At 46.2% G+C, this 18,573-nt stretch overlaps 1 protein-coding gene across 1 annotated transcript in view; it reads right to left on the reverse strand.

The window, feature by feature from the left end:
* Nucleotides 1-18,573, reverse strand: part of LOC119952888 (nuclear export mediator factor NEMF-like) — a 114,461-nt gene that overhangs the window by 7,480 nt on the left and 88,408 nt on the right. Inside the window, exons 27-30 of the mRNA XM_038776509.1 lie at nt 12,129-12,206; nt 11,847-12,047; nt 11,674-11,712; nt 8,825-8,931 (exon numbers count right to left, since the gene is read on the reverse strand). Of these exons, the coding sequence (XP_038632437.1) occupies nt 8,825-8,931; nt 11,674-11,712; nt 11,847-12,047; nt 12,129-12,206 (425 nt within the window). The remainder of the gene's footprint in view (nt 1-8,824; nt 8,932-11,673; nt 11,713-11,846; nt 12,048-12,128; nt 12,207-18,573) is intronic.

Below are 18,573 nucleotides of genomic sequence, written 5' to 3' on the forward strand. Positions count from 1 at the left end.
CTAAAACGGGATAAGGACCCCTTGCAGTGCGGATCATATAGGCCTATCTCGCTCCTTAACGTAGACGCTAAGTTGCTGGCGAAGATCCTGGCTACCAGGGTAGAGGATTGTGTGCCAGAGGTAATTCATGAAGATCAGACAGGATTTGTCATGGGGCGGCAGCTCAACACGAATGTGCGGAGACTGCTCAATGTTATCATGATGCCGGCAGTGGAGGGGGAGGCGGAGATAGTGGTGGCGCTGGACGCAGAGAAAGTGTTTGATAGAGTTGAGTGGGGGTACCTGTGGGAGGTGCTGGAGAGGTTTGGATTTGGGGAGGGATTCATCAAATGGGTGAGGCTGCTTTACGCAGCGCCGATGGCGAGTGTAGTCACAAATGGAAGGAGATCGGAGTATTTTAGGCTTTATCGTGGGACCAGGCAGGGGTGTCCCCTGTACCCCCTGCTCTTTGCACTGGCGATTGAACCGCTGGCCATGGCGTTGAGGGAGTCAGGCAAGTGGAGGGGTGTGGTGCGGGGTGGGGAGGAGCACCGGGTATCGCTGTATGCGGACGACCTGCTGTTATATGTGGCGGACCCAGAGGGGGGAATGCTGGGGGTGATGGAGCTGTTAGCGGAATTTGGGGGCTTCTCGGGCTATAAGCTGAATTTAGGAAAGAGCGAGGTATTTGTAGTGCACCCGGGAGATCAGGAGGAGGGAATTGGGAGGCTCCCCTTCAGGAGGGCAGTGATGAGTTTCAGGTACCTGGGGGTGCAGGTGGCCAGGAGTTGGGGGGCTCTTCATAAGCTTAACTTCACCAGACTAGTGGAACAGATGGAGGCGGAATTTAAAAGGTGGGACATGGTGCCACTATCGCTGGCGGGCAGAGTGCAATCCGTCAAAATGACGGTTCTCCCGAGGTTCTTGTTTCTCTTCCAGTGCTTGCCCATCTTTATCCCTAGGGCCTTTTTTAAAAGGGTGACCAGCAGCATCATGGGATTTGTTTGGGCGCATGGCACCCAGAGGGTGAAGAGGGTCTTCTTGGAGCGGAGTAGAGATGGGGGGGGGGCTGGCGTTGCCCAACCTCTCGGGGTACTACTGGGCGGCCAACGTGTCGATGGTGCGTAAGTGGGTGATGGAGGGGGCAGCATGGAAACGGATGGAGAGAGCGTCCTGTGGGGATACAAGCCTGGGGGCCCTGGTAACGGCGCCGTGGCCGCTCCCTCCCACGAGGTATACCACGAGTCCGGTGGTGGCGGCTACCCTCAAGATTTGGGGGCTCGATGGAGGCTCCGTTAAGGGGGAACCATAGGTTCGTCCCGGGGAACATGGATGGGGGATTTCGGGGATGGTATAGAGCGGGCATTAGACAGCTGAGGGACCTGTTTATCGACGGAAGGTTTGCGAGCCTGGGGGAGTTGGAGGAGAAATTTGGGCTCCCGCCGGGAAACATGTTTAGATATCTGCAGGTAAAGGCATTCGCTAGACGGCAGGTGGAGGGATTCCCTGCGCTCCCCGTGAGGGGGGTGAGTGACAGGGTGCTCTCGGGGGTCTGGGTCGGGGAGGGGAAGATATCCGATATCTACAAGCTTATGCGGGAGGTGGAAGAGGCGTCAGTAGAGGAGCTGAAAACGAAGTGGGAGGGGGAACTGGGGGAACAGATCGAAGACGGGACATGGGCTGATGCCCTGGAGAGGGTAAATTCTTCCTCCTCGTGTGCGCGGCTTAGCCTCATCCAATTCAAGGTGCTGCACCGGGCCCACATGACTGGGACGAGGATGAGTAGGTTCTTTGGGGGTGAAGATAGGTGTGTCAGGTGCTCGGGGAGTCCAGCGAACCATGCCCATATGTTCTGGGCATGCCCGGCATTGGAGGAGTTCTGGAAGGGGGTGGCGAGGACGGTGTCAAGGGTGGTGGGATCCAGGGTTAAGCCAGGATGGGGACTTGCGATCTTTGGGGTTGGGGTAGAGCCGGGAGTGCAGGAGGCGAAAGAGGCCGATGTGCTGGCCTTTGCATCCCTAGTAGCACGGCGAAGAATTTTGCTACAGTGGAAGGACGCGAGGCCACCAAGCGTGGAGACCTGGATCAATGACATGGCGGGTTTCATTAAGCTTGAGAAGGTTAAATTCGCCCTGAGAGGATCGGTGCAAGGGTTCTTTAAACGGTGGCAACCTTTCCTCGACTTTCTGGCTCAACGATAGGGTACGGGGACAGCAGCAGCAGCAACCCGGGGGGGGGGGGGGGGGACGTTGATTATGTTGGCTTATTTTATTTAAATTTGATTTATTTAATTTATGGTTAAGTTCTCTTGTTGGGGGGGGGGGGTAGTGTGATACATGTGATGTTACGGTATGGGGGGAATTGTGGGTGTTATGGGGCTGTTAGTTGCATATCACTGCTTTTTGCTATACTTGTTATATTTTTATATTTACTGTAAAAAATTCCAAAAAAAATTATTTAAAAAAAAAGAAAAGCTCAGCACCTACCAGGACAAAGCAGCCTGCTTGACTGGTACCCCATCCACCACCTTAAACATCCACCAGCGACACACAGTAGTCACAGTGTGTATCATCTATTAAGTTACTGCAGCAAACACCAAGGCTTCTTTGATAGTACTTTCCAAATCAGCGACCGCCACCAAGACGGACAACAATAGCAAACAAATGCAGCAAATGCAAGGGAAAACTATCACCTGCAAGCTTCCATCCAAGCCACACACCATCCTGACTTGGAATTATAATCACCATTCTTTCACTGTCACTGGGTCAAAGTCCTTGGAACTCCCTAACATCACTGGGTGGACCTACATCATATGGACTGTAGTGATTCAAGAGGGCGAATCACCATCAGATTAAAGGCAATTACAGATGGGCAATAAATACTGGCCAAGCCAGCCACCCCCATATCCCATGAAGGAATAGAAAGAAATTGCAAATACCACTGCCAGTGGTAGTAAATTGACTGTAATTTTTAAAAATTCCGATTTGACGATCAGCTGGCTTATGTACAGCAAATTTCTATCTGTGTCTTTGATTTTTCCTCTCAATTACTTCTGTTTTTAATTAACTTGCAAACATTACATCTTTCCTTCCACTTTGTTTTTTTAAAATAAACATTTTATAGAGGTATTTATGGTTTTACAACAACAAAATAAACAATGTACACGAGTCTATAGACATAGTGTCTTCCTCCCCTACAGGTCCCACCTTTACTAACCCCCACCCCTTCTGCTGACGGTTAATTTTACGCAAAGAAGTCGACGAATGGCTGCCACCTCCAGGTGAACCCTAACATTAACCCTCTCAAGGCGAACTTGATTTTCTCCAGACAGAGAAAGCTAGCCATCTCAGATAGCCAGGTCTCCGACTTCGGGGGCTTTGAGTCCCTCCAAGCTAATAGTATCCATCTCCGGGCTACCAGGGAAGCAAAGGCCAAACGTCTGCCTCTTTCTCCTCCTGGATACTCGGATCTTCCGACACCCCAAAAATCACCACCTCCGGACTCGGTGCCACCCATATTTTTAACACCGTGGACATGACATCCGCAAACCCCTGCCAGAATCCCCTCACCTTTGGGCATATCCAGAACATGTGGACATGGTTCGCTGGCCCTCCCGCACACCTATCTTCTACCCCAAAGAACCTGCTCATCCGGGCCACTGTCATGTGATCCCAGTGAACGACCTTGAATTGTATCAGGCTGAGCCTGGCACAAGTTGTGGACGTGTTGACTCTACTCAGCGCGCCCGCCCAGAGACCATCCTCTATCTCTCCTCCCAACTCCTCTTCCCACTTGCGCTTCAGCTCCTCAGTCTGCATCTCTGACCCCATGAGTTCCTTGTAAATGTCAGAGACCCTCCCTTCTCCCACCCACACTCTGGAAACTACCCTGTCCTGTATCCCCCTTGGTGGGGAAGGTTGAAACCTGCCTGCGCAGGAAGTCCTGCACCTGCAGGTACCTAACTTTGTTTCCCTTCGCCAATCCAAATTTCTCCTCCAGCTCCCTCAGACTAGGAAAATTCCCCTCTATGAACATATCCCCCATCCTCTCAATCCCTGCCCTCTGCCATCTCCGAAACCCTCCATCCATTCTTCGTGGGGCAAACCGGTGATTATTACAGATTGGAGACCAGACCAATGCTCCCTCCGCTCCCACATGCCTCCTCCATTACCCCCAGACCCTCAGGGGCACCACCACCACGGGGCTGATGGAATACCGTGCTGGCAGGAACGGCAGAGGCGCTGTTATCAACGGCCACAAGCTGGTGCCCTTGCATGAAGCCACCGCCACACGCTCCCATACCCATACCGACCCCTCCCCCCACTTCCTGATCATGGGAACGTTCGGCAGCGCCAGTCCGCCCTCACCCCGGCTCCGCTCAAGCATCCCCCCCTTTTTTCTTACTTGCAGGGTCTTGCCCGCCCATGCAAAGCCAGTGATCACCTTATTGACCCAATTAAAAAATGACCACGGAATAAAGATGGGGAAACACTGAAACAAACAGGAATCTCAGGAGGACCGTCATTTTCACTGTCTGCACCCTCCCAGCTAATGGCAATGGGAGCGTGTCACATATCCGAAAAACGTCCGTCATTTGGTCTACTAGTCGGGCCAGATTTAGCTTGTGCAGCCGTTCCCATTCCCGCGCCACCTGGATGCTCTCAGCGCAATTGCCAGCGGCTCTATGGCTAACGCAAACAGTGGGGAGAGGGGGCATCCCTGTCTCATCATCCGATGCAGGCTAAAATAGTCTGATGTTGTCCTATTCGCCCGTACGCTCGCAACAGGAGCCTGATACAATAACCTGACCCAGTCAATAAAGCCCCACCCATGGGCAGCACGGTGGCCTAGTGGTTAGCACAACCGCCTCACGGCGCTGAGGTCCCAGGTTCGATCCCGGCTCTGGGTCACTGTTCGTGTGGAGTTTACACATTCTCCCCGTGTCTGCGTGGGCTTCGCCCCCACAACCCAAAAATGTGCAGAGTAGGTGGATTGGCCACGCTAAATTGCCCCTTAATTGGAAAAAATAATTGGCTAATCTAAATTTAAAAAAAAAAAATAAAAAAAATAAAGCCCCACCCAAATCCGAACCGTCCCAGTACCTCCCACAGATATTCCCATTCTACCCGATCAAAAGCCTTATCTGCATCCATTGCGACGACTACCTCCACCTCCCAACCTTCCAGGGGCATCATGATCACATTTAACAACTTTCTTACATTGGCCACCAATTGCCTTCCCTTAACAAACATCGTCTGGTCCTCCCCAATCACGTCCGGAACACAATCCTCAATCCTAGAGGACAAGATTTTGGCCAGCAGTTTCACGTCCACATTCCATAGGGATATCGGCCTACAGGACCCACATAGCTCTGGGTCCTTGTCCTGCTTCAGGATCAATGAGATCGTGGCCTGTGATATCATTGGGGGAAGCACCCCACGCTCCCTTGCCTTATTGAATGTTCTCATCAACAGCGGCCCCAATATCCCAGAGAACTTTTTATAGAACTCCACTGGGTACCCGTCCGGCCCAGGGGCTTTACCCGCCTACATGGCCTTCAAATCCGTTATCTCCTCCAACTCGATCAGGGCCCCCAGCCCTTCTACCTTTGTGAAATTCAGCCCCCCTAAGAAGTGCCTCATCTCCTGCGGCCCCGCTGGGGGTTCCAACCCATACAGCCTAACGCCTTATTCACCCCTGCTGAGTCTCCAACCAGGCTCCCATCCCCATCCTTTACTTTCCCCATCTCCCTGGCTACCTCACTCTTTCTAAACTGCTGTGCAAGCACTCTGCTGGCCTTCTCTCCATGCTCATAGAGCACACCCCTCGCCTTTCTCAGCTGCTCTACTGCCCTCCCTGTAGTTAACAAGTCAAACTCCGCTTATAGCCTCCGTTGTTCCCTTAAAAGCCCTGCCTCTGGGGTCTCCGCATACCTCCTGTCAACCTGCAATATCTCCTTTATTAGTCAGTCCATCTCTGCTCTGTCTACCTTCTCCCTGTGGGCCCGTATCAAGATCAGCTCCCCTCTAACCACCGCCTTCAATGCCTCCAGACCACCGCTGCCAAAACTTCACCCATATCGTTGACTTCCAGGTAGTTCTGAATACATTTCCTCAGCCGTCCGTACACCTCTTCGTCAGCTAAAAGACCCACGTCCTTTCTCCAGTGTGGGCACTGGCTAATCTCCTTGCTAACCTGTAGGCCAACCCAGTGTGGGGCATGATCTGAGAGTGTGATCGCCGAATACCCAGTGTCCATTACCCCCGTCAGTAGAGCCCTGTTCAAAATTTTAAAAATCAATCCGGAAATACACTTTATGAACGTGTGAGTAGAAGGAAAACTCCTTCGCTCTCGGCTGCCCAAATCTCCATGGGTCCACCCCCCCCACCCCCCCATCTGCTCCATGACCCCTTTAGCTCCTTTGCCATTGCTGGCACCCTGCCTGCCCTTTAGCTCGACCGGTCTGAACCAGGGTCAATAACTGTGTTGAAGTTCCCTCCCATGACTAACTTATGCGAATCTAGGTCCGGGATCTTCCCCAGCATTCTCTTTATAAACTCCACACCATCCCAATTTGGCGCATACACATTTACTAATACCACCTGCACCCCGCCAGTTTCCCACTGACCATAATGTACCGGTCTCCCACATCCGTAACCATTCTTCCCGCCTCAAACACCACTCGCTTATTAATCAGGAGCGCAACCTCTCTAGTCTTCGAGTCCAGCCCCGAGTGAAAAACCTGTCCGACCCATCCCTTCCTTAATCTGATCTGATCAGCTACTCTAAGGTGCGTCTCCTATAGCATTACGTCTGCCTTCAGTCCCCTCAGATGCGCGAACATGCATGCGCTCTTAACTGGCCCATTTAGTCCTCTTACATTCCAGGTGATCAGCCTAGTTGGAGGGCTCATCGCACCCCACTTCGCAAATCAGCCATCAACGTTATTGGGCCAGTCTCCAGCCCACGCCTCCACTGGCCCACGTAGCCTCCGCCCCTGACCTCCTTTCTGTCCCTCAGCAACAGTCCCTCCCTCGTCAGCAGATCATTTCCCCCCCCCCCCCCCCCCCACCCGCCCCTAGTAACAGCACTATGTAATCCTTCCACTACCAAGTGCTAATTCTAATCAAGGGAAAGTTATTCTCAGATATTTGACAAAACTTTTCTTGGATCATTACAAGAGTACAAAGCAACAAGTGAAACATTTCCGTTGGCTTTCTCTCCCTTCTAATGTACGAATACAAGTATCTCATGTTTATTTTTATCCTATCTAATTTCTCCACTACCTCCTTTACTGTGATTTTGGCAGCAAATTCTTGTTTAGTGAAGACAGATGCAAAGTACTCATTTTTCACCACGCTTGCTGCATCTACAAGATTATCTCCTTTTTGGTCCCTAATTGCCGCCAATTTTTCTTTGACTGCACTTTTACTATTTATACATATATAAAAAGACACTTGGGGGAGCCCCCCTTGTGTTACCTACCAATCTATTCTCATACACTCTCTTGTCCATTAATTTCCTTTTCCTGTTATATCTGTACATTATGAATTCAGCTAGATTGTTCACTGCACTGTGAACCTTTATCAAAAGCCTCCCTTTCCAGTTTCATCTTAATTGCTGCATCTTTAATCATTCAGAGAGCTCTATCTTTGGATACTCTTCCTTTCTCACTTGTAGAAATGTCTTTATTCAAACTACCCCCTCTTTGAAAGATTTCAGTGCTCATTTACAGTCTTGCCTGCCAAACTTTAATTCAATTGACTTGGATCAAATCATTTTTCAATTTACAGAAATTAGTCCTCCTACAATTGAATATTTTCAAGTTTAATTGTTTTCCTTTTCCCATAGCTACTCTACACCTAATGATATCATGAGTGACTATGTTTTTTTTTCTGATGTTGGTTTTGGGATTAATGTTGGCCAAGTCATCAGGGGACTCACCACTGCTTGAAAAAGAGTCCTTTGATAAACGTGCGCCATCTTAATGAAGGCACGTCCATCAATGCTGGGATGCCTCAGTACCATACCGAATTATCAGCCTGGATTATGCACTCTGAAACGGGGCTTGAAGCCACAATTTTCTCATTCGGATGAGAACGAATAAAGGAGAGCACCTTAAAAGTGAATTTGATTAAATTACAGGTAGAGCGTCCCAATCCAGCACCCTTTGGGCCAAGATCGTGCAAGAATTTAGATTTTCCTGGATTTTGAGACCAACACTTCACATAGGTTGTCTCTGTAGCACACTCTGTTCTGATCATTAATGTCATAAAATAACAAGCCTGTAGATCACAGGATGGAATGCTTGAATACTGCAAGTTCTGATAACGACAATGGGAAGAAACAATTAAAATGTAAAAGTTAATTTTCAAAAATCTATTATTCTTACAATGGGGTGATTCTTGCAGAAAAAGAGCATTCAGTTGGATTGCAATAATGGGGAGAGAGAGAAACAGCTGATTTCAAATCATTTCACCTGAAAGTGGCTGGGAATGTTGTAATCCAAATGTTCCCACCAGTGAAACAGGCAGCTTTGTGTGCAGAGAATAGGGAAGGCGGGGAAAAGATTTTAAAGTGCTGCAATTGACGCAATCCTGTGAGTGTACAACTCTCATTGATTCCATCCTCTGGGATTAGCCCAAGAATGGCCTCTTCATTCCTGTGCTTACTCTGCTTCCAAGCAGCATCCAAGAGAGAAATGTTCATCTTTTGGACAATCCCAGTTTTTGGAAAGCCAAATTTGAGATACTGCACCTGTACTCACTTATGCATTCCTATTTCTTCCTCTTGAACCTTAAATAACTCAAGTAAATTATTGATAACAGTTTGTAATAAAACTTACTTATAGTTAGTCATGGCCGTGTATGGAGCACAGAAAGGTACAGCGAACAACAACACATCATCTGGGTGAGGCTGACCAGTTAGTGAGTTCAGCAACTTCTCACTCTCCTGAAGTAAAACATAAAGATTTATGAAACTTCATTGCTTCAATTGTCAATTACAAGTTTTCAAAATACATTCTTGTTCTACCCAAATGCAATTATGGTGAGCAATTTCCTCCGGCTACTGAATTATTAAACAGCTACTTTATTTGTAATTCTGGAAGATTATTACGAACAGCAAAATCAAGAATATTTGTGATTATTTGTAGTGAAATCACATCCAAAAAGGGAAATCTTGCCTTAGATTATTGGCCTCTTTTGCCTCCATGGCTTAATTTCTTCCTCAACCCTTCAAGAATTCTAGATTTCTCCAACTCGGATCTCTTGCACATCCTCACTCTTTTTGCCCCAGCAGTTAGCCTTGCCTTCAGTCATCCAGAACAGTCGCTCATTCCTTCCCTAAATCATTCTACCTCTCATCTTCTCTCTCCTCCTTAAAACTATCTCTTTGGAGGGCAGCACACTGGTGCAGTAGGTTAGCCCTGCTGCCTCACAGCGCTGAGGTCCCAGGTTCAATCCCAGCTCTGGGTCACTGTGTGGAGTTTACTCATTCTCCCCGTGTTTGTGTGGGTTTCACCCCCACAACCCAAAGATGTGCAACGTACGTGGATTGAACACACTAAATTGCCCCTTAATTGGAAAAAAATTAATTGGGTATACTAAATTTATTTTTAAAAACTACCTCATTGGCTACAATTTCTGTTACCCCACCAATTAACTCGTTCTTTATCACAGGGTCAATTTGCTTCTGTAAAATGCCTTGGTATGTTATTTAGCATTACAAGCACTATATAAATATGCATGTTAGCATTGTTGTCCCAATTTCTTGCATTGAGTGTAGTGAACTGGAGGGAAAAAAGTACTGATTTTATTAATGCGCAGTGCTTCATAATTTATGTGAAGTTTTATAGGTGTTTGTTGGAGTCATAGTCAAATGTAATGCATAATGAATCTACCTGGGAGCCACATCCTTACAAGGGGAGCAAGTTTCTCCATCCTATTCAAATAAACCACCTAATGCAGCACGGTAGCATGGTGGTTAGCATAAATGCTTCACAGCTCCAGGGTCCCAGGTTCGATTCCCGGCTGGGTCACTGTCTGTGCGGAGTCTGCACGTCCTCCCCGTGTGTGCGTGGGTTTCCTCCGGGTGCTCCAGTTTCCTCCCACAGTCCAAAGATGTGCGGGTTAGGTGGATTGGCCATGCTAAATTGCCCGTAGTGTCCTAAAAAAGTAAGTAAGGTTAAGGGGGGGGGTTGTTAGGTTACGGGTATAGGGTGGATTTGTGGGTTTGAGTAGGGTGATCATTGCTCGGCACAACATTGAGGGCCGAAGGGCCTGTTCTGTGCTGTACTGTTCTATGTAATTGTATGTGCACAGGATTGAGAGACGGGTAAAGTACATCACAGCGAGAGAAGAAAGAGCAAGTGAACTGAAAGTGTTGCACGGATTTCTACCTTCACAAGTGCCCATTCTCTGTATTTGAGCTTTAACAGTGGGTGTCAGTGGGTTTTGAAACAATTAAGCGCATCACAGCCAAGTCAAAACCTATCCTCGCTCAACTTCCACAAATGTGCATTTTCCATAAGGGTCACTGTACAGTGATCAGAAATGGCCACCTTGGCTACATCCACACATCTAAAGCGCCAAGAGATCCACTGTATCACTGCAGCATTCAAGATGAGATCAGGTAACAGTATTAAGTGTATAAATGTAATGTTTTAACACTTAGTAACAATTTGGACCAAAATTTAAATCACTATAATTCAACTATTATTTTTGTTTTCCAATTTTTCTAAGCTGTATTTTTTTAAATTTAATTTTTCCTTTTTGTTGACATAACAATTCTTTATAAAGTCTCATTATAGCTTTTAAATTCCTAAACAGACCATTTCACAGGTTTCAGTAACTTTGAAAAAGACGGAGTGGCTGAAAACTGTCTACAAGGCTAATTTAAAATTAAAAGACTGGACTATAGTTGTGGATCAGAACAGAGCAATATGTTATACCATTATATGCCAAAACAGCGAATATATTCTTGGGTTTACATAATGCTGACAAAACAGAAATGGCTTATTTGGCCCAACCAGTTCATTTTGTGATTTATCCTCCATACAGGCAATCACTCTAAACCCATGTGCCTGCCACATTTTTTCCCTTTGTCAATACCCCATCCAATTTATTTTGGCCCTCAGAATTATTTACTATACTTTTTGTTTTAATACTATGTGCAAGTGGACACCACTCCTTCCAGCTCCAAATTACTGCTGAACATCAAACAAAAGCAGTCCTGGAACATGACCATCATTGCCTACCTCCAACCATTTGAGCAACTGTTCTCGACTCATACTGCTTCTTCCTGTAGTAAGAGCTCTTAATCCAATTTTCCCCCTTTCCCCTAATGTCATAACCCTTAATCGTCTTCGGTAACTGTTACCTTGTCCATGGCTTTCATCCACTGCATTTCCCTTACCTACCATATCCATCACAAGCACAACTTTCCATTCTGAAATCCATATTAGTCGCTTATAATTATTTTATTCTCATCTAGATATTTAGTAATTTCATCTCTAATTAAATATATATATTTTCCCCCACCACAGGATGGTAAATTTTGCGATTATGCTAGCCATTCTTCAGTTCCATAGTTTCAACAGAATCTATTCTCAACTCACCGGCAACTTATAGAGGAAGGCAGTTAATAAATACTGATAATTATTTTGAAGAGTTTACTTATTCATAACCAACCAACCTCAGCTGCCTGCAGGTCTTGTTCAGGTTCTTCCTGGTCCTAAAAGTTAACAAAATAATACAAATATTAAAGGACATCAAATTCTCACTAAAGTATACTGTGCCATTTTTGTTAATTGATTGAATAAAAGTTTTCATAGCACGAGTGCTTAAAAATGTGCTTCAATGGCTTACTTCTTGGTGAGCTTCTGGAGCAGTCCCCTCTATAGTGATGTCTGCTACATGATGTGTAACAAGGTCAAGATCTTGTTCTTTGTTTTCAACAATAGTCGATCTGATCAGAGATTGCTGCTTTACCTGCTGTTTTTTAGCAAGTTGATTTGTTTTGCTCTTTTTTCCTTTCTTAACCTTTTCCTCTTTACTTGGACCTGCTGACTGTATTCAGGTAATACACATTAAAATTCAATCACTAAAGCATTTTAAAATATTATCTGTTTAATGCAAATTTATTCTTACCCCAAGTAATTTCATCATTAATTCACGATCCTCTTCATCTTGATCTTTATATTTTTCTTTAATTTTCTTCAGTTTGGCCTAATTATTAAAAGAGAAAAACACTTTTAGAGGCAGCAGCTTCTCAAAATTAATTTTTATGGGATGTGGGCTTCGCTGCCGAGGCCAGCATTTGTTGCCCATCCCTAATTGCCCTTGAGAAGGTGGTGGTGAGGTGTCTTCTTGAACCGCTGCAGTACATGTGGTGAGTTCCTGCAGGACACCTTTCAGATGGTACACATGGCTGCTTCTGTGCATCGGTGGTGAAGAGAGTAAATGCTTGTGGAAGGGGTGCCAATCAAGTGAGTTGCTTTGTCCTGGATGGCATCAAGCTTTTTGAGTGTTCTTGGAGCTGCAATCATCCAGGCAAGTGGAGAGTATTCCATCTCACTCCTGGCTTGTGCCTTGTAAGTGGTGGACAGGCTTTGGGAGTCAGGGGATTCCTAACCTCTGATCTCCTCTTGCAGCCACAATATTTATATGGCTACTCCAGTTCAGTTTCTGGTCAATGGTAACTCCTAAGATGTCGAAAGTGGGGGATTCAGTGATGGTAATGCCATTGAATGTCAAGAGGCGATTGTTTAATTCTTTCTTATTGGATATGGTCATTGCTTGGCACAAATGTATCTTGCCACTCGTCAGCCCAAGCCTGGATATAGAACATAGAAAATACAGCACAGAACAGGCCCTTCGGCCCACGATGTTGTGCCAAACTTTTGTCCTAGATTAAGAACAAATCAATCTACACCCCAGCATTCTACCGTAATCCACGTACATATCCAATAGCCGCTTGAAGGTCCCTAATGTTTCCAACTCAACTACTTCCAATAGTGTTCTAGTGAAACGGGAAGTTAAGGTAGATTGTTAGAGTAAAAATTCCTAGAAATAAAGTGTGCTATCCTATCTTAAAAATGTCTGAAGTAAAGTTGTGTTGGTTGAACTGACACATGTTCGTAGTTATTTGCCAGTAACTTGCTGAAACACCTGGGTAAAACGTTTTGGACAAGCACATTGGTTGAGTGGAATCTGCAGGGTCCTAATGCACCCTGCATACTACTATTTCCATTCGAAGTATATTTACTATTATATATTTAAAACCAAAACATATTGTCTCACGTCCAGGTCTTGAAATGAAATGAAAATCGCTTATTGTCACGAGTAGGCTTCAAATGAAGTTACTGTGAAAAGCCCCTAGTCGCCACATTCCGGCGCCTGTTCGGGGAGGCTGGTACGGGAATTGAACCGTGCTGCTGGCCTGCCTTGGTCTGCTTTAAAAGCCAGCGATTTAGCCCAGTGTGCTAAATCAGCCCCATTTGCTGCATTTGCATGTGGACTGCTTCAGTGTCTGAGTCGCCGTGAATGGTGCTGAACATTGTGCAATCAATGATCAGTGTGCAACCATCAGCGAATATTCCATCACGTTACTGATGAATGAGAGTAGACTGATAGGGCGGTAATTAGCCAGGTTGGATTTGTCCTGCGTTTTGCATGTAGGACATACCTGGGCAATTTTCCACATTGCCGGGTAGATGCCAGTGTTGCAGCTGTACTGGAACAGCTTTGCCAGGAGCGTAGCAAGTTCTGGGGCGGACGTCTTCATTACCAATACCGGAATACTGTCAGGGCCCACAGGCTTTGCAGTATCCAGTGCCTTCTGCCTTCTCTTGATATCATGTAGAGCAAATCAAATTGGCTGAAGACTGGCATCTGCAATGCTGGGGACCTCTGGAGAAGACAGAAATGGATCATTCATCTCAGCACTTCTGGCTGAAGATTATTGCGAATGCTTAAGCTTTGTCTTTTACACAGATGTGCTGAGCTCCTCCATCATCAAGGGTGGGGATATTTGTGGAGCATTCTCCTCCAGTGAGTTGTTTAATTATCAACCACCATTCATGACAGGATGTGGCAGGTCTGCAGAGCTTAAGGGCGGCATGGCTGCGCAGTGGTTAGCATTGCTGCCTCATGGAGCTGAGGACCCAGATTCGACCCTGGCTCTGGGTCACTGTCTGTGTGGAATTTGCACATTCTCCCAGTGTCTGCGGGTCTCACCCCACAACCCAAAGACGTGCAGGGTAGGTGGCTTGGCCATGCTAAATTGCCCCTTAATTGGAAAAAATGAATTGGGTACTCTAAATTTTTTTTTAAAAGGTCCGCAGAGCTTAGATCGGATCCACTGGGTGTGGGATCCCTTAGCTGTGTCTATTACTTCCTGCTGATGTTGGTTGGCATGCAAGTAGTACTATGTTGTAGCTTCACCAGGTTAATACCTCCTTTTCCGACATGCCCTGCTGTACTCTTCATTGAACCAGTGTTCATCCCCTGGCTTGGTGGTAATGGTAGATTGGAGGATATGCCGAGCCATGAGGTTACGAATTATGGCTGAGTAAAATTCTGCTGCTGCTGATGGCCCACAGCGCCTCATGGATGCCCACTCTGGAGTTGCTCGGTCTGTTCTGAATCTATCCCATTTAGCACGATGATAGTGCCACACAAGATGGACGGTATCCTCAATGTGAAGACGGGAATTCATCTCCACAAGGACTTGGTGGTCACTCCTACTGATACGGTCATGGACAGATGCATCTGCGGCAGGCAGATTAGTGAGGATGAGGTCTTTCTCTCTTGTTCGTTCCCCCACCCCCCCCGTGTCTGATGATGTGGAGATGCTGGCATTGGACTGGGGTGAGCACAGTAAGAAGTCTTGCAACATCAGGTAAAGTCCACCAGGTTTGTTTCAAACACTAGCTTTCGGAGCCCTGCTCCTTCCTAAGGTGAATCTGAATCTGTATCTGAAACTAAGCATCAGTATTTCCCCTTGACCCAAAACGCAAATACAGTGACACTGTCATTTGCCTCAGCACGAATTCTTAACGGCCAAGAAAGGCTAGTGGCAATTTTCACCTGATTATCAGGAAATGATAAATGTAACTAAGTTATTTCTAATCTATACTTTTTTTTTTAAATGGTGAGGTAATGGAACTCTTTTCATTTCAAGGCATCCAGTGTCACCAATAACATCACTCGGCAAGATACATCATAGCCAAATTTAGAACTCCCTTTACTCCTCTCTAGCAATATGTTTCAATCTCAACACAAGAACACTTTTTTAAAAAATTCTCCAAATCCTAAACTGTGGCCTCAGTGTCAAAATTAGTGTCAAGCTAAATGACCATGTTGGGCTTCTGCTCACTAAGAATTGGACTGATCAGCCAAATTCATCTCACATCAGATCCTACAATCAGCAGAGTGAAGATACCTACAATCAGCAGAGTGAAGATACTTTCATCCATTTGCCTGGATTAGATATGAACTCATGCAGCAGAAGTGAAAATCAGATTCTAAACCATAGCCACCCACTTCCTCCGTATTCATGGCTTGTCTTTTACAAAATTAGTCAGGGACTAAAGAAACTGGGCCCTCTGTTTTTATTTTCCCCGAATGGAATCCTCTGGAGAACATACAATAGCTTTCAGTCTGAGAATCTCTCAAAACAGTAAGTAACCATCACAGCTACAGAATCAGATGGCTTGAAATCAAATATTAAAAATAAAGAGTGAATAAAGAATCAGGCAACAAAAAACAGTGAGCTGGAAAACAGCAACACCAATGCAAGAAAATTAAGGAAATGGATGGACTCTGCATTCAGAATTTATGAAGCTTGAATACAAAGAAAAGAGGAAAGTTAAAAAGTATACCCGAATTCAGTGTAGATATTAGTCCTTGCAAGTGTTACATGTCCCCATTTGGGCCCAAATGACTAAATCAAGGGTGTGGAGCCTTGTAGCTTGTGGAACAGACCAAACCATGTTAATACAAGTTGTTGATAGATAACGGATGAAAGTACAATAGGTTTCAGACAAGAGAAATATCCCATTTAAATGTTTTCAATCATCCCAATTAACAGTTTTTGTTAGGTTTTTTAATGTGTGCACGCATTGGGGGGTGGGGGAGTGGTTCAGTGGTATTGTCCATTGAATCCCTCCAGTGCAGGAGGGCATTTGGCCTGTTGAGTATGCACCGACCTTTGAAACAGCATCCTGTCTAAATCCACCCGCCCGCCCTAGCGCCCTAACTCCGTAACCCCACCTAACCAACACATCTTTGGACGGTAGGGGGCAATTTTAGCATGGCCAATCCACCTAACCTGGACATCTTTGGGACTATGGAAGGAAACTGGAGCACCTGGAGGAAACCCACACAGATACGGGGAGAATGTGCAAACTCCACACAGTCACCCCAGGCTGGAATCAAACCCAGTTCCCTGGTACTCTACGTCAGCAGTGCCAGGCTTTGTGCACATGAAGTTGCAGACAGCCTGAGTGAGGCAGCGAGAGTGGGTATGGAAATTGGTCATTTGGAGCAGTGTGGTAATTCAGTGCGGAATGGGAGGAGGTGCTTTTTCCTTTTTTGTTTTGTTTTCTTTCTTCGTGCTTTGTACCTGTTAATCTGCAGGGAGAGCATCCTGGGAAGGCAAATGATATAAAGACCTACCTTGAGTATCTGCAGCGATAAGTGAAGGTAAGAGTTTAATAAATTTTCTTTAAAAATTTAATTGGGTGATAGAAATATCGGTTAGTGGAGTCAAATGCTGCACTTGAGATGTGGGAGATCCTTGACGCTTCCAGTGTCTCGGCCGACTACATCTGCAGGAAGTGCACCCAATTGCATCTCCTCACAGACCGCATGGATAGGTTGGAGCAGCAGCTGGATGCACTTAGGAGCATGAAGGTGGCGGAAAGTGTCATAGACAGAGGTTTTAGTGATTTGGTGACACCCACGGTTCACACAGATAGATGGGTGACCGTTAGAAGGGGCAGGCAGTCTGGAATCCCCTGTGGTCACCCCCTCTCTGACAAGTATACAGTTTTGGATACCGTTGGGGGGATGGCCCTTCAGGGGATAACAGCAGCAGCAGACAGAGCAGTGGCACCACAAGAGCAATAGCTATAGGGGACTCTATACTTAGGTGTACAGATAGGCACTTCTGTGGACATGAAAGAGACTCAAAGATGGTATGTTGCCTCCCTGGAGCCAGGATGTCTCTGAACGGGCAGAAAGCATTGTGAAGGGAGGGTGAACAGCCAGAGGTCGTGGCACACATAGGTACTGATGACAAAGGTAGGAAGAGGGATAAGGTCCTGCAGAAGGAGTTCAGGGAGTTAGGCAGTAAGCTAAAGAGTAGGACCTCTAGGGTTGTAATCTCAGGATTACTCCCTGCGCCACGTGCTAGTGAGGCTAGAAATAGGAGGATAATGCAGCTAAATATGTGGCTAAACTGGTGGGGTAGAAGGGAAGGTTTCAGATTTTTGGACCATTGGGATCTCTTGCAGGGCAGGTGGGGCCAGTACAAGAAGGACGGGTTGCATCTAAACTGGAGGACACTAATATCCTGGCTGGGAGGCTTGCCAGAATCACTCAGGAAGATTTAAACTAGTCTGACAGAGGGATGGGGGCCAGCGTGTTGGCTTCATAGGTGTAATAACTGAAGGGGAAATAGAGAACAAGAATAAGAGAACAACAACATCACCGTCTGCTCAAACGTAGTGGTCTGAAGTGTATTTGTGTCAACGCCAGAAGTATAGTAGGTAAGGCAGATGAACTTAGAGCACTGATTAGGTACTAGGAACTATGATGTTGTAGCTATCACAGAAAAGTGGTTAAAGGAAGGGCAGGATTGGCAGCTGAACATTGGAGGATAGATGCTTCAGGAGAGAAAGAGGGATGGGGGAGTAGCATTACTGGTTAAGGAAAATATTATAGCCGTACTGTGGGATGACACGTCGGAGGACTCATACAATGAGGCAATCTGGATAGTGCTCAGGAACAGGAAGGGAGCAATCAATGTTGGGGGTTTGCTACAGACCTCCCAACTGCCTGTGAGAGACACGAGGAGCAAATAAATAGAGATTTTGGATAGGTGCAAAAGTAACAGGGTTGTTGTGTTAGGGGATTTTAACTTCCCCTATATTGACTGGGACTCACTTATTGCTAGAGGTTTGGATGAGACAGAGTTTGTAAGGTGTATCCAGGAAGGCTTCTTGATGCAATATGTAGATGGTCCAACTAGGGAAGGGGCAGTACTGGACCTGGTATTGGGGAATGAACGTGGACAGGCGGTTGAAGTTTCACTAGAGGAACCTTTTGGGAGTAGTGACCACAATTTCATAAGTTTTAGGGTACTTTTGGATAGGGATGAGGGTAACCCTTGCGTTAAGGTGCTAAACTGGGGAAAGGCAAATTACGATAACATTAGACAGGAATTGAAGAATTTGGATTGGGTGCGGCTGTTGGGAGGGTGAATCAACATCAGACATGTGGGAATCTTTCAAGTGACAGTTTATTAGGGTTCAGGAAAGTCATGTTCCTGAGAGAATGAAGGATAAGTGTAGGAAGTTTAGGGAGCCTT

This window comes from Scyliorhinus canicula, chromosome 2 (genome assembly GCF_902713615.1).
Source record: "Scyliorhinus canicula chromosome 2, sScyCan1.1, whole genome shotgun sequence".
NCBI lineage: Eukaryota > Metazoa > Chordata > Chondrichthyes > Carcharhiniformes > Scyliorhinidae > Scyliorhinus > Scyliorhinus canicula.